Genomic DNA, 16,103 nt, shown 5'->3' with positions numbered 1-16,103 from the left:
CTGGTCATCATCTTTAGCAGGTGGATTTTTCGCAGGGTTATCGTCTTTAGGAGTCCCATCAACCGGCGCAACTCCTGGGGCCATCTTCACGCCCGAGGCACCTTCGACTTCTTGGATCGATGTCCTGCAGCAGAATTGTGACTCTGTGTCGTCTTGCGCTTCTTCCCGGGAGATGAGTCTCCCTGCAATTCAACTCGCCATACATTGACTTGTCTTGCTGGGATATCGGCAATCCATGGTTTTGGTGACGACCGAAAGCCAGTTTTCCAATCTATCTGCAAATGAATCAATCAGTTTAGTTATACGGAAATACATCAGCGTGTGTGGAAAATAGTATACGCATTCCTAACTATTTCAAATCAAGTTCTGCATTGCTGTTATCAGAGTCTATCAATCACACGAATGTCAAAAGGTAAGTCGGTCATGATCGGAATCACAGTGACGCGGCAATTAAGCAGGCAACATAACATAATGGAGGATGAATGAAACGATACCTCAAGTTTGCACCAGGTGGTGTTGTTCACGGCGGTGACGGTGCCCTCGTAGGAGTTCCGCCTTTGGGCCCTGCTCGATTCTAGCTCGTGATCGTCCACGGGGCAGACCATGCGCACCTTCATCCCGGGCTGCCAATCGATGTTCCGCGCGTCCGCGGTGTCCACCTCTTCTGTCGGCACCACGAAGTCCCAGCCCTGCCGCGGGTAGTAGGTGACCCTGAACGGCCCTCCAGCCACTCTCGCCGCCGCCGCTCCCATGACGTCCTGGACCTGCTCGCGCGCGTGGTGTTCGCTCCATAAGCTGCGTCGCGGGCCGATAAGAAGCTGGTCGTTCGCGCTGCGGATGAAGACGACGGCGTCAAGGCGGAGCATCAGCTGCTTGTCCCGGAAGTACTGATCCCAGCCGGTGGTGAGGCGATCGTCGCCGCTGTGGCCGAACTGCAACTCCTTCCGCTGCATATCGAGCAAGTGCAGAGTCTGCTTCTCAGTGTTGTGGTTGAGATTTAGGAGGAGAGACTCGGCACAGTCCTTTGGGACATCCAAAGCTTCTTTGTTGTTCTCGGACGAGAGCTGTTTGACGAAATATGCGGCGGACCTGCTGCCGGTGGGGTTGGCCTGGTGGTCGGAGGGTTGCGCTTGCCCTTGCCCGTCGTTAGGGAGGAGGGTGATGATGGCGTACGGGTCGTCAATGGCGGCGTGGTAGAAGAGCTCGACCGCAGAGACGGTGCAGGGCAAGGCTTCGTCGGGCTGAACAGGGAGATGGGCGCCGCGGCACTGGTCGACGTGACCGCGGGGGAAGTAGTAAACCCGGGAGCCTGTGGCGGGGAGGCGGGCGTAGGGACCAGCGCAGGCGAGCCAGACCTCGCGTTCCAGTTCCCACCGTGGCGGCGGCGGCTGCGCCATTGCGAACGCGAAGAGGAGAGGAGGTGGGGAGAAGAGGCGTGGAGAGGAAGGGAAAAGTGGCGCTGTGTCTCCGCTCCGCTGCACATTAACAGAAGCCAGGTGGCGGTTAAATAGCATCCGTCGGGATTATTCCTTTGCCAGCCTGGCTGCCTGCGGCCAAGTAATCTCCTTCACTGACAGAGTGGACCCTACGTAACATACATGCACGCACCTGGCCGGGGCGACATTAATAACAACTTGACAAGCAATCGATGACACTGTTTAGACTGTGATGAGAATGAAAAACATGTGTGATTCGACCATTTTCTTTCCAATATATAGGCTTACAAAGAGTTGCGTCTCGTCCAGAGGGATGCGAGCAACAGCCGCGTCCGTTCGGAAGAGACACGAACGTGCAAGGCGTGCAGGCCCGAAGGTTTGCACAAATGCAACCGTTCGGGGTAATTACAAGGGATGATTAAGATTAATCTAATTAATCTTAACACTCCCTCTAATCATGTCTTGTCCTTGCTAGTGGTTCATCATCTTGAATAGAGATCTCCTCCAAAAACCCTGTGAGAAAAATATGAGGAGAATGGCGCATGATATGTTGCTAAAACTCCTTCAAACCCAATGGGAAAATAAGGAGAAAATGATGCAACATATAATGGTTATTGTCTCCATGATTGCCCATACGAGAAAAACCTTTGAAGGAAAAACTCATGGTGAAGTTTAGAGAACAATAAAAATGTCATGTATACATCCTTTTAAAAACCCCGGTGGGGAAAAATGGGAGGTACGGCATTTGTACTTGTGTTGCTATTACCTCATTAAAAACCTTTGATGAGAACCAAGAGAGTAAACTCATAAAGGGAAAAAGAGTGTAATATGATGTTTGAATAAGTTATATTTCAGGAAGGTACTCCCCCTGACCCATGCAAGTCTCGAAGTCGTCTCATACCAATTCTAGAAACTTATTTCTCGAATGTTGAACTTGGTAGAGATTTCGTGAATAGATCTGCGAGATTATCGCATGATTTGACTTGCAAAATGTTTATTTCCCCAGTCTGCTGAAGTTCATGAGGATAAAACAATTTGGGGGCAATATGCTTAGTGATGTTGCTCTTGATATAACCTGTTTGCATCTGTGCAACACAAGCTGCATTATCTTCATAGATAATGGTTGCTGATCCAATGAGACCAATACCACATGACTGTTGTATGTGGTTTATCATTCTGCGTAGCCACACGCATTCGCGTGATGCCTCATATAGAGATATGATTTCAGAATGATTAGTGGATGTAACCACTAGGGTCTGTTTGGAAGACTTCCATGAGATAGCTGTTCCACCATGAAGGAACACGAAGCCGGTTTGTGATCTGGTATTGTGAGGGTCTGACAAGTATCCAGCATCAGCATATCCAATCATATTAGAGTCCAGATTTCTCTGGAATTGAAAAAATAAACCAAGATCTTTGGTGCCCTGGAGATATCGAAAGATATTCTTGACTCCCGTCCAATGACGTTTGGTTGGAGCAGCGCTATGTCTAGCAAATAGATTCACTGTGAATGCGATATCAGGCCTGGTGTAGTTCGCAAGATACATAAGCGCTCCAATGGCACTGAGATAAGGAACCTCGGGTCCCAATATCTCTTCTACATCTTCCCTTGGTCTAAATGGATCTTTCTCTACGTCTAGAGATCGAACGACCATGGGAGTTTTAGATGGATATGATTTGTCCATATTAAATTTCTCCAATATTTTCTGGATGTAAGCGGCCTGGTGAACCAAAATACCTGAGGGAAGGTGCTCAAGTTGAAGACCCAAGCAAAATTTGGTTTTACCCAAATCCTTCATCTCAAATTCCATTTTTATGTGATTGCGCGCTTCATCAATATCTTGTGAGTTGCCGATAATGTTGATATCATCGACATACACAGCAATGATGCAAAATCCTGTTGAGGATTTCTTAATAAAAACACATGGACAATCATCATTATTGGAGTAACCCTTTTGTAAAAGGAACTCACTAAGTCAGTTGTACCTCATCCGTCCCGACTGTTTTAAGCCATATAATGACTTATTCAGTTTTACACAATACATGTTGCGTTTTGCGTTAGGATTCGGGACAGGAATTCCGTCAGGAACCTTCATGTAAATATCCGAATCAAGTGACCCGTAAAGATATGCGGTCACTACATCCATCAACTGCATGGATAGATGATTTTGGATTGCCAAAGATATAAGATATCGGAAAGTGATCCCACTCATTACTGGAGAGTATGTTTCATTGAAATCAATGCCAGGTCTCTGCGTGAAACCTTGAGCTACAAGCCTTGCTTTGTATCTCACCACCTCATTGTTCTCATTCTGTTTCCGGACGAAAACCCATTTGAATCCCACAGGGAAAACATGGGAGGTGTAAGTATTGCGTCATTGAATACCTTCCTTTTGTTAAGCGAGGCAATTTCTGCTTGGATTGCATCCTTCCATTGAGGCCAGTCGGAGCGTTTTTCACACTCAGCCATGGTCTTTGAATCATGATCATTTTGAAGGTTTTTTGCAATCGTAGTTGAGAAATATATGTCGACAATTGTAGACTTTCGGTCATATGATTCTCCAGAATCAATGTAGTTGGTGGAAATTTCATTTACCCTTAGTGATTGATCGTTATCTCCCAATACGATTGAGTCTGGGCATTCCGATGTCCCAGTTAATGTGTGTACCACTGAACTGGGTTGTGGAGGTTGCCCTTCCACCGGGCGAATAGTGCCCGTTTGGTGTCTATCAACGTGGAGTTGACTTGCATTTACTGATTCGGAGGATTTCTTCCTCTGTTTCCTTTGTTGCTTGCGAGGAGCAGGATCCTGGGTTGCAGCCGTACTTCTCCCCCTCTTATTTTGAACGGGAGGTTGAGTGGTTTTAGTTGGTACCTCCACTCTTTCAGGTGCATTTCTCGCAGGATTGTAGGATTTTGTAACACCTTTATAGTCAGTAAATGAATCTGGCAGATTATTTGCAATGTGTTTGCAAATTGATTATTTTCTCAACTTGGAGTTCAGTCTCTTGAGTACGTGGATCTGAGGAGGAAATGTCTTGGGCATTCCAATTGATTTCTTGGCATTCTTTCTGGTACTTGAAATCTCCCCCTAATGCCGGGAAATGGTCCTCATTAAAGATGCAATCAGCGTAACGGGCTGTGAATAGATCCCCCGTTAGGGGCTCTAGGTACTTGATAATCGACGGCGATTTGTACCCCACATAGATACCCAATTTCCGGTGTGGGCCCATGGATACGCTGCGATGGTGAGATCGGCACATATGTGGCGCATCCGAACTTACGCAGATGGGAAATATTTGGAGTATTTCCACGTACTAGTTGTAGAGGGGAAGTACTATGATATGCAGGAGGTCGCAATTGAATTAAGTCAGCAGCGTGTAAAACTGCATGACCCCAACATGAAGTTGGTAAATTGCAATTCATAAGTAAGGGTCGTGCGATCAGCTTGATTCTTTTAATCAGAGATTCAGCCAAACCATTTTGCGTGTGAACGTATGGGACAGAGTGCTGAACTTCAATCCCTAGTGCCATACAATAATCATTGAAGGCTTTTGAGGAGAATTCTGCGGCATTGTCCATTCAAATTGATTTAATTCGATGTTTGGGATAATGGGCTTGTAACTTAATAACTTGCCTCATTATTTTAGCAAAAGCATGATTCCGTGTGGATAATAGACACACATTGGACCATCGTGTAGATGCGTCAATTAGAACCATGAAGTACCTGAAAGGTCCGGTTAACGGTTGGATGGGACCACAAATGTCGCCTTGAATGCGTTCAAGGAACTGAAATGGTTCCGCTTGGATTTTGAGATGTGAAGGTCTCAAAATTAGCTTTCCAGTGGCACATGCAGTGCACATAAAATCTGAAGATTGTGGGAATTTAGCATCAATTAAATCATGACCGATAGAATTGCTGGTGATTTTCCGCATCATCCCTATTCCAGGGTGACCAAGGCGATCATGCCAAGTTTGGAATGTATTGACATTCTGAAAAATTATCTTATACGCAACATGTGTTACGGGTTTGATGTATGTATAGTACAATCCAGACGTTAAAGAAGGAATTTTCTCAAATATTCGTTTGCCATATCCGCTATCTTTGGTAAAGAGGAGATACTCCTCTTTATCGTTATCATTGGTCTCAATATGGAAACCATTTTTTCGGATATCTCTATAGCTTAGTAGGGTACGGGTTGAATCTGGATACAATAGAGCATCCTCGATTACCAATTGAGTACCCATAGGGAGGGTAATTATGGCACGTCCAGAGCCAACAATTACCGCATCGCGTCCGGCGATTGTTAAAACCTCTCCACTCTTTTTAGTAAGAGTCTTGGAAATATTTAATCTCCCTTAGTATAGAGTTTGTGGTAGCGCTGTCCACAAGACATAATTCCTCTTCCATCAGATTGACACCCGTAGAAATCTCTTGGTGTTCTTCTTTCCCCTTCTTCGGTTCTCCTCTTCTTTTCTTCTCATTTTGCTCTCGGTAGAGCAATGCTGATAACGTGTTTAGATTGTGATGAGAATGAAAAACCGTGTGTGATTCGATGATGTTCTACAAAGAGTTGCGTCTCGTCCGGAGGGATGCGAGCAACAGCCGCATCCGCTCGAGAGAGACACGAACGTGCAAGGCGTGCAGGCCCGACGGTTTGCACAAATGCAACCATTCGGGGTACTTACAAGGGATGATTAACATTAATCTAATTAATCTTAACACACACGATGTCAATTAGGGCGTGTTCGGTAACCCTCCAGCTTCTGGCTTCTTGTAAATTCAATTCGGAGCAGCACCGAACACAAAAACTCCAAGAAGCTAGATCTAAGAAGTTAACCCAATTCCCTTCACAAAACGCGGACCACCTATTTATTTTAGAGATTCCCGGAAGTGAAAAACGCGGAGCAGACCGAAATTACGAAAGATGTGCCGTCGCCAAGTGAAAAACGGTTCCACGCGCATCTATTTCTCTCCCCATCGTCTCTTTCCCGATACCCTTCTCCTTCCCAACACCGACGAGGCCACCTCGACTTCGTCGCGAGCCGGCGGTCCGGCGGCGACCTCCTCCTCCTCCCCGTTCTCCTCCGCCCCTGGCACGACCCTCCCCGACCACGACCTCGTCCGCTCCGCCGCAAGCTGCGTTGACCCGGCCACATCCACCCCCTGCCTCCACCCTGTCCGGCCACCTCCGCCGCCGCATCCAAATCGAACCACGAGCCGTCTGCGGGCGGCCTCCTCCTCCTCCTAAGTTCTCCGGTGGCCTACTCTCGTCCGCTTGTCGCGAGCTGCCTCGACCCGGCCTCCTCATCGATGCTCCAAGACTCGATTTTCTCTCCTGGCTGGCCTGCGATGCTCTGCTACTAATTCCAGCAAGCGGGATGAACAGGGCTTGGCGGTGGCTGGCCGTTAATGGGCTTCCAGCCCAGTACAAAGGAAGGAGTTGTGCCGAACGTTTTGTGCTCCAGATCAGAAGCAGAAGTGGGAACAGGAAGCAGGATCTGAGGATTTTCGGGAAGCCAGACCGTTGCCGAACACACCCTTAATCTTGGTTGCTGCTGAATGTGATTTAAAAAAAATCAAAGTTTCCACTGTACATGAAGTGATCGCGCTATCTCCGCATAAATGAAGTGCAAATATTGATAGGTACTGTTAATTAAATTCAGCCGATGGTTACCGTCCTTTTTGGCCCGTCAAAAAGTATCACGGATTTTGGCATTTACGTGGGCAATAACCCACTAGTTCTCGCAGTGCTTGGTTGTCAGAAAATGTCATGGGTCCAGACGTTTTTGTTTACTATTTTGGATATCTAGACAATTTTCACGGATCATGACAATTATGGGTATCCAAGCGATTTATAACATGACCTCCACCTCGGGTTTTTGGTCTCCGACCGTTTTTCAGATATCTTGATCCCCGGTACGCGGTTATGGCTAGTTTTGGCATGTCGAGAAAAAAGTCATTATGTGCGTTTTGATGACCAAGAGCCCACGATCTATGGATATCCGACCAATTTATACGTATTGCACAATACACGATTACAACCAATTTTTGTCTTGTAAAAAGACCCATCATTCTTGGTGTTTTCGAAAGGCCATAGCTCACGATTTTTGAACATCTAACCTAATTTCATGTATCTTGTCCTGTAAAAAGACTCGTCATTCCTAGTGTTTTCGTAAGGCCATAGCCCACGATTTTTGAATATCTAACCGGATTTCATGTATCCATCGGCACATATTTATGGCTTGTGCATTTTCACAGGTGCCTTAGTTCATTAGTTGGAACTGTTGGATGTGTATGTTTCCTTTTCATTTGGTAGAAATGAAATTCAATTTTGATAGGATTCATTTGGTTGGATTTGAATTCCGGGTTCAAAAACCATGTTTGTATACCACGTGGATTTGTAGAGTGATAGACAATTTCAGAAAAATGATCACTCTTAGAAAGGAATAAAGGTTAGTTATAGTGTGATTTCATGAAATTTGAGATTGAATTCATGTGGCCAATTCCGTGCCAACCAAACAAGTTGGTTTCTGAAATTCAAAATTAATTCCGAAATTCTATGGTAGTTTTGTAATCGACCGACTAGCCAGTGATTCCACAGTTTCTTGAGAATAGCACGAAACGGGTGTTTTAAATCTTCCAAATCGAAGTCCAGTACAAGCAGTAGTTCACACGAAATACTCATATCTTGTTTTCCAGGGTTTTGACTGTTGATATCTTGAGTACCATATCCCATCTGTGAGGTCCCTCGTGATATCCGTCTAAAACAATCAAACGATTCTCAAAAGCAAGGGAAAATGAATCCAGTTCCATCCATTACAACTGCCAGCGATCTCCACTGGAATTTCACTCCGGTTTCACTACCATTTCACAACCGAAATAAGATATTAGTAACTTTGAAATCTTTGTGAGACGAGGTAAAACTTTAGTGAATAAAATATGAATGAATTTCGAAACTTTAAATTTTCATTAATGTTTCATTCTGATTTGGTGGTTTCACTCAAACTTCACTCCGAGGCCAACATGTTTTTTGAAAATGAACCGGAGACTTGATGAAAATAGATGACCAATATTAAACTAAGGGAAGCAGCGAAGAACTATTTAGTGTGAGAGAGGTCTACATTTGGAAATGAAAACGACAGGGAGATAATAGGTAATTCCACAAATTAATAAAACATGCGACTAAATACTACAAAAAGGAAACATAGTGGTTTTAATCCAGCACCCGTGAAAGAAGCACTGGCAACCACCAAAACCTAAACATCTGCAGCAGAAGAATAAAGCCATTCCTACGCACGAGACATTATCTTGATGGTATTAGCATCAACCACACACTAAATTAAAGCAGTTTTCATCTCCATTTGTGATGATACTCGTACAACATGACGAATTTAAAATATCTCCAAAGAAAAAAGAAGAGAAAGAAACAAAGAATGAGCTTACATCTAGCTCACTCATTTTTCTACTTGCATTCTCCCAATTGTGGGTAGCGAACTAGGGCAAACAATGAAGGATTAATACAAGGTCTGATTATTCATTCATGAAAAGTAACTAGGAAAGGAGTTGAAGAAAAGAAGAGTTGGGTACCATAGCAGAACCTCATTGGGCATAGGAAGAATTGGCTTCTGCTACCATCATCGTCTTTCGACTTAGCAATCATCGCTTAGACCTGAGGAACACTGACCTTCACGTTCCAAGCCATCAAAGATAGACGGGCGCACAGCAACCAACATTGATATGGAGTTGACAGGTAGGTACACATGGATGCTTGTCAGATTGTGGGCACCGATCATCTGAGCAAGCATAAACATCTTCTGAAACGATGTTTGCGTACTTATGGATGTGGGTATAGATAAGTTTTACTTGAAATTACTAAAGTAAATGTCCATAAATAATGGGAAGTTCGATACACAAACATATTCCATCTTTTTGTGGACTGCCATGACCAAATTAAAACAAAAAGTCAGCAGTACAAAAGGTGGCAACGTGATGAACACAGCATAGCCAGCGGTAATAGAGTTTTAACTTACAAGACTAAAAAGCATCTTAGGGACACAATCACTAACAAACAAATGGAGCAGGGGAATATATTACCTAGTTGACCAAAACCATGTCATCTCCAGCAGCCTTGGCAGCAACAGCTTCCAATTGTCTCCATGCCGACTCTCGTTGCTCTTCCAGTTCTTTGGCTTTTGCTTGTTTCTCAATGTACTGCTGTTGGCACTCTTCAAATAGCTCACTGTCCATGTCCAAAAACATCTTGCGTACATTTGCGGTGAGACCATGGACAGCTTGATTCCAGTGGCTCTGTATGTTCCTCTCAAGTGCTTCAAATATTATTGGAAATATAACACCCCGATTTTGGGCAATCAAACTTACAATGTGATCATTGTTCCATAAGAACAGAGCCCGCTCAGCAACCTACGAATGCAAAATCAACATCAGCAATCAAGCAAAGATATCAGAGAAATTAAGTGGCCATTCATATTCCACTGAATGCCACTGTGTGAATCAAGAAAACAAAAGCAGCAACACCAGTTATTAAACTCCGTGATTCATTAAAAAAAAGAAAAATAAATGCAAACAAATAGATGATGCCACTGTGTGAATCAAGAAAACAAAAGGATGTTTACTGAATTAGTGTAGCATGAAACAAACCAAATAGTGTGATGAGAATGACTGACAGCACACCTGAACATTTAACAGGAGTTACAGGACTTAGCCCAGTATCACAGGATTCCAGGGTTAATCTAATGGGAATGACCGATAGCACACCTGAACAAACCTTGCTCCGAGCAATTTTATTTTACTTATATAATCATCCAAAAAGAAAATGATCAAACAAATATTGCTCAAAATGTCATTGACAATAGCACATTCAGAAACATAACACTGCCACTGCTTGTGCAGATTGAAAATGATGGCAACCACAGTTTTAATTATCAAGCATACATGAACTGCTGAGCCTAACCAGGAAGCTCTTTTTACAGGACAAAGGGCAATCAGAGAGCATATTAGAAAGCAGAAACAACTCAGCATAAAATATGTCAGAATCCAAAACATACTGTTTTAAATGCACACAGAAGAAACCCAGTTACGTGCGCAGTTATCAGGAAGCGAACATATGATACTAAGTTTGAGCATACTACACGAAGACACTCCTAACATCGATGACATATATAGCTTCTAGATGGGCTATCTGAATTCAAATCTCCTCCAACTAAAAGGAACCAAAGAGAAAAGGATTGAGAATAAATCTAGTATGAATGGTCAGGGGGTGACGGTTTCAATGAGGAATACAAAAAGGTCAGCGAGTGATAGTTCAGTGAAACAACAAGACATGAAAGCAGACAAAGTGGCAGGAAAGTAACTGCATTCAATTTTGGCAGCACCAGGGTCCTGGCAATGGGACCATGAAGAGAATTTAACTTCACTGGCAGCTAGAAATTTGGGCAAACCTAGTACAAGGTGTCCAATATATTGCAAATGGGTAGAGAAACAAATAGTGAAGTTTTGCTAGAAAATAAACAAGAAGGTAAAATTTCATAATTGAGAAATTATCTATAGGCATGGAATAGTGGGACTGAGAAACTTCCAGATTTCTTGCAATATGAGAATAGTTTAAAGTTTGAACCACTATTCTTCACCAAAACCCACCAGCATTGCATTATGGCGATTGCAGAAATGATCATGGTTCAGTTTCGGAGGGTTTCACTGTTTTACGACCAAGTGTGGACTTCGGTGAAAGTTCAGGGGCCAAAAGTGAACTTACAAGAACATGATGCCCACACTTGCATAATCATTAAAAATGCTGGAAACTAGCATGTAACAAGAATCAGATTCTAGCATCTAGAACCTACAAAACAATTAGGTTCTTCAATGTTTAATCAACTGGTCAAAAATATGCAAGATCGAACTAACTCTAAAGATATGGTCATCACCATCGTTGAGAATAGTAGACTTCTTATGACACAGAGCTCAGTTTGGACTAAAAAAATAATCTAAATGGATAGAATTTGAATTTCAGAATACATTCTTGCCAAAAAGAATTGTAGCAGTGGAACTCGTACGCTCTGGAGGGTTATTCTGCTAGTTCAGCTTCAATAGTCCACTCACATACAGCAATGTCTAGCAATAGGAAAATAAAAGATGGCTTGCATGCCTTATGGATGACGTACTTCGGAATGAAACATACATGAAAATTACTGGCATAAATAATACTAAATGCTGCCAAATCACCAACAGAGGTAACAATTTATAAGCACCTATGAGTAAATTCCCACAGAATACCCACAGAGCAGGTCAACTTGTAAAAGTACAACTATGAAACTACCATGAGGGCACATTATATTAACAAATGCCCTAACGCAGACATCTCCAAAACACAATGTATGAAATATTCCCTCCGTTCCTAAATTCTTGTCGTGGTTTGAGTTCAAACCACGACTCCAACCACGACAAGAATTTAGGAACGGAGGGAGTATGAAGAAAAAAAATACTCCCTCCGTCCCATATTAAGTGACTTTCTATTACATGTATCTAGATGCTTTTTAGGCATAGATACATTCATATTTGGGTAAATTTGAGTCACTTAATATGGGAAGGAGGGAGTACCACCAACTTCCCTCTCTCCACATGCATATTTCCCTCTTCGCCATAATAGAGGCAAAGATCTCCAGTTAACCTCAAAATTCCACCAACAAACTGATCAATATAAGTTAGATGGTGAAGATTTACATTCAAAAGGGTCTTTCTTTATCCTATATTTGGACATGATAAGTGTGTGCTCTGATTAACCTGGAGAAATACTGCAGTCATTTGCATGAAGAGAGGCATACGTCGGACATATGAATCATTAGGTATCAACAACTATATAAAAACAACAAACAAGACACAAAAAGACCAAAGGTAGCTTCCCTTGATCTACGAGGCAGTACTGTGCAGATCTGCCTCCAAATGTTGCTCTTTTATCTTCAATTGTATCCATCATTTAATCCATACACAATTTGATGCTAACAAAGATACCTAGTACAGTACCCATGTCTAGCGCAATATTCCAATAAACGCTGGTTAACAAATACTCCCTCCGATCCATAATAAGTGTCTCAGAATTAGTACAAAGTTAGTACAAATTTGTACTAAATCTGAGACACTTATTATGGATTGGAACTTGGAAGGAGTACTATTCGCTGTTAAGACCATACTTGCCAGGAAACCGGGTCATATGGGTTGAGCAGCAGGGTTGTGCAATGAGGGATGGTAACTCTTTGGAATGAGGCAAGATGAGGAGTAAATTCTTATTACTAGTACAAGACACAAATGAAAAAATACAGGAAATAAAGGAAATGCAGAAGTTACTGGACTGGGAAACTATAACCTGCAAGTAGTTGTGCCTGCACCCCTTATTATAAGTGTCCTTTCTAAGTTTTCAAAAAATGTCAAAAAAACTCATGAATGTAGATTAGGCTACATCTTGCACACATGCAAATTTCATCCAAAAATATGATTATTTGTGGTCTGCACAAAAAAGACAAGCTACATGTGATTACTACAGGATACTATTCACTTATCTATTCTCTTTTTTGCATAGGCCACATATGGTCGATGATTTGTAGGTGCACAAGATACACCATAAGCTACGTCTAGATGTTTTCAAAAAAAAAAAATCAGAAGTGTCACATGCCATATGGGGTGTGGCGGCAACTAATTGCAGAAAATACACATTCGGAGTGGACCAGACTGCTTCGCAACAACCAAAGCAGCCTGGCCCACTTTCCCAGCCCAACATGGAACCATATCAAGTCAGCTATTTCTTCCTACCACCCAGATGAAAGGGTTTCGTCCAAGAATAAATTTGTGGCAGCAAGCAACAACTTCAGAGGGCCGGTGATGGATGCCGATAACAGCATGCAGTAACTAAAGCAGCGGCAACAACAAGCGAACCGACTGAAGCTTGGTTTCGTCTTCAATATTACTTCCGTCACTGTTTACCTGCATTGCACTTGCTTGCTTGGGGTCATGCCCTGACCATCAACTAATGTTATCCCACATTGACCTGGACACTCCATTGGGAGAACTAACTGAAATCAGGGGACACGCTGTCGACCCCCGTTCCTGGCTTCTATGGTTAAGACTTGAGAGTACATATAGATTATCATAAAATCTCAACAAGCCTCCAAAGTTCTGCTCATGATATAGGCATGAGTGCTTAATAGTTTACTAACAGATCAAAGGCGCAAAAAGACCACCAATGGGATAACAGGAAGAAAACAAGTGACAGGTTAAGTGCATTCGGATATGTAGGGTTCAATTCACAATTAACATTTTTTTCACAAACACTGCCAAAGCATGTTGATTGTACATGCTGATTTGCTTTACACTTATTCCTCAATTTTTATTCCACTGTAGCAGCCAGGTTGCTTGTTTATTTTTATCCACCACAGACCAAAACAAGTATGGAGTATTAAAAATGCGGAAAGCAAAACCCCACTCTGACAAAAGAACCTGTTTGCACACACTCCCAAAAAGGATTTGGTCCATACATGTAGCAAGAAGACAGCCTTTTCATATCTCACCAGATGATACTCTCAATACTCTTCCGTTAGGAGCTAAAGTTTAATTTATTTTGCAGAGAGCACAGGACAGATGGTATTAAAAAAAAAGTTTTTTCCTAGCACCTACAGTGCGTGTCTTACAAAATGAATTTTCCATCCCCATGTAATTATGCAAATAGCGCTTATCACAAACAAGCACATTTCCAATTATGCATGACCCATTTCTTCACAATGGGATAGGAACAAATATATCATAGCACACTTACCTACATAATCATATTTTTGGGAGCATCCTAAAGAAATATAACAGCAAGTAGATATGAAATTATCGGAGACAAAAAAATACCTGGAAATGGGAACTGTTAAGGCAGCGTCCGATCTGTTTAAACAGCGGCACCATGCACCGCTGGAACTCCGTAGGTTGTGTCGCCTCGAGCACTTCCTCGAGCTCCCCCAAAAACAGCACCTCCTTCTGGCAATTTATGACTGGCCAGTACTTGAGCAGGCCCCTGATCACAGCATCTGCAAGTTTGTAGTCCTTCTCAACGAACTGGACAATGCAGTAGGACAGCTGCTGGTGGTAGATACCAACAGACTTGGGCTTGTGTAGTGGGATGAGCGCACGGGTGAGGAACAGTTTGTGCTCCTCCTTCATAGGCAGAGCGAAGCCATTGATTATGCTACCAAGAATCTCAAGGAGCTCGCCAATACCATTATGGCGCTCGGTCTCAAAGATGAACCGATAGAACACATTATTGATGGCCTTGCGGATGAACGGGCGATGAACCATGAACTTGCCATAGATGCGGTGGAGCACAGTCTTGAGATACTCACGTTCGCGGGGGTCCTCAGAATCGAAGTGGTCGAGGAGGCGGAGCACGAAAGCGTGGTCCACATACCGCTTAGCAATCTTAGTGTCTGTGTCAGGAGACACAACGTACCGGAGCAGGAGCTCATAGACAAGCTGCAGGTGTGGCCAAGCCGGGTCAAGGTAGGGTTCCTCCTCATCATCCGGGGTGGCACCAGGGTCAATCGCGGCAGCAGACTCATACGGCGCGGGGGGCAGAGGGCGGAATATGTTGACGGAGATGGCGGCGATTAGGGCCTCCTGGACGTTGTCGGGGAGGCGCGCAGGCGCGTTGGCGTTGGCTGCGGCCGCGGGGGCCTGGACGTAGTCGACGAGCTCGAGGAGCGCCTGGCGCTTGGCCTCCTTCTCGCGAGGGTGCTTGAGGGAGTCGGAGAAGTCGAATAGCGCGGCGACGAGGCGTAGCTTGCGGAGGAGGAGCCCGGGGCGGTCAGCGGCCGCGACGTCGCGGAGGAGCGGGAGCGGCTCGAGGAGCGGCGGCGAGGTGTGGGACGCGGGGACGGCCGGGAAGGCAGAGGGAGCGACGTGCGGCGAGGTGGGCGAGGACGGCGACGGCGCGGAGGCGCGTGAGGCGTGGTTGACGGTGACGGGCGCGGCCGCCCCGGCGCCGCCGGACGAGGACGATGGCGCCGCGGGGCGCGCGGCAGGCTCGGCCCCTTCGGAGCGCGTCCCCTTGCGGTTACCGCGCTTGATGATCTTGTTGAACATGGCGGCGGCGGAGGCGGAGGATGAGGAGATCGGCGGCGGATGGATCGATCGATCGGTCGATCAATCCCTTCCTTCCCGTACTTGGGGGATTTGGGGATTTGGAGGGTGTGGGGACCCGGTGGCAGCGGGGGGACCCGGTGGCAGCGGCGGAGGGGGAGGTGGGCTCAGCCGGTAAGGGGCGGCGAGCGGCGGAGGGGAGGAAGCGGCATGGTGAATTCGCTGGTTATTTGGGGGAAGAGACAGGAGGAGGAGAGGATCAAAGAGGGGAGGAAGACAACAAGGGGAGGCATGGGTCCTTTTTTTTTGTATTTTCTAGGAGGGCTTTTTTTTCCTGCGGTATTTCAAGGAGGGCATTATTTACTCCGTTTTACGTTATGTATTATTATTTCCACAAACGAAAAACTCTTTCTCTTTTACTTTGATGACCGGATAAAAGGCTAGGTAAGGACATACACAACGGGGTGATATCAATTTCTTTTAACAATGTCATATATAATAATGCTAATGTGAAAGACAGAGAAATGAAAAAAACACAT

At 44.5% G+C, this 16,103-nt stretch overlaps 2 protein-coding genes across 5 annotated transcripts; both read right to left on the bottom strand.

Annotated features, from left to right (window-relative positions):
* Positions 1-26: 26 nt before the first annotated feature.
* Positions 27-1,397, bottom strand: LOC104581983 (auxin response factor 13-like). Its single transcript, XM_010231209.2, has 2 exons — positions 495-1,397; positions 27-275 (listed from the first exon to the last, which is right to left on the bottom strand). Exons 1-2 carry the CDS (start codon positions 1,395-1,397, stop codon positions 87-89), a joined length of 1,092 nt encoding a protein of 363 aa, XP_010229511.1. The 3' UTR covers positions 27-86.
* A 7,346-nt stretch (positions 1,398-8,743) lies between these two features.
* Positions 8,744-15,859, bottom strand: LOC100839164 (serine/threonine protein phosphatase 2A 57 kDa regulatory subunit B' beta isoform). 4 transcript variants are annotated; one of them, XM_010233258.3, is made up of 3 exons: positions 14,341-15,859; positions 9,535-9,861; positions 8,744-9,254 (listed from the first exon to the last, which is right to left on the bottom strand). In XM_010233258.3, exons 1-2 carry the CDS (start codon positions 15,565-15,567, stop codon positions 9,535-9,537), a joined length of 1,554 nt encoding a protein of 517 aa, XP_010231560.1. In that variant the 5' UTR covers positions 15,568-15,859; the 3' UTR covers positions 8,744-9,254. The 4 variants fall into 4 exon arrangements, with proteins under 4 accessions (XP_010231560.1, XP_010231555.1, XP_003561297.1 ...); XM_010233253.3 differs by having other exon boundaries at positions 8,744-9,251; XM_003561249.4 differs by having other exon boundaries at positions 8,744-9,233; positions 14,341-15,858.
* Positions 15,860-16,103: the final 244 nt, after the last annotated feature.

Source organism: Brachypodium distachyon, chromosome 1 (genome assembly GCF_000005505.3).
Source record: "Brachypodium distachyon strain Bd21 chromosome 1, Brachypodium_distachyon_v3.0, whole genome shotgun sequence".
Classification (NCBI taxonomy): Eukaryota; Viridiplantae; Streptophyta; class Magnoliopsida; order Poales; family Poaceae; genus Brachypodium; species Brachypodium distachyon.
Note: the sequence above shows the minus strand (reverse complement) of the source record. Positions and strands in the feature narration are given on the sequence as shown.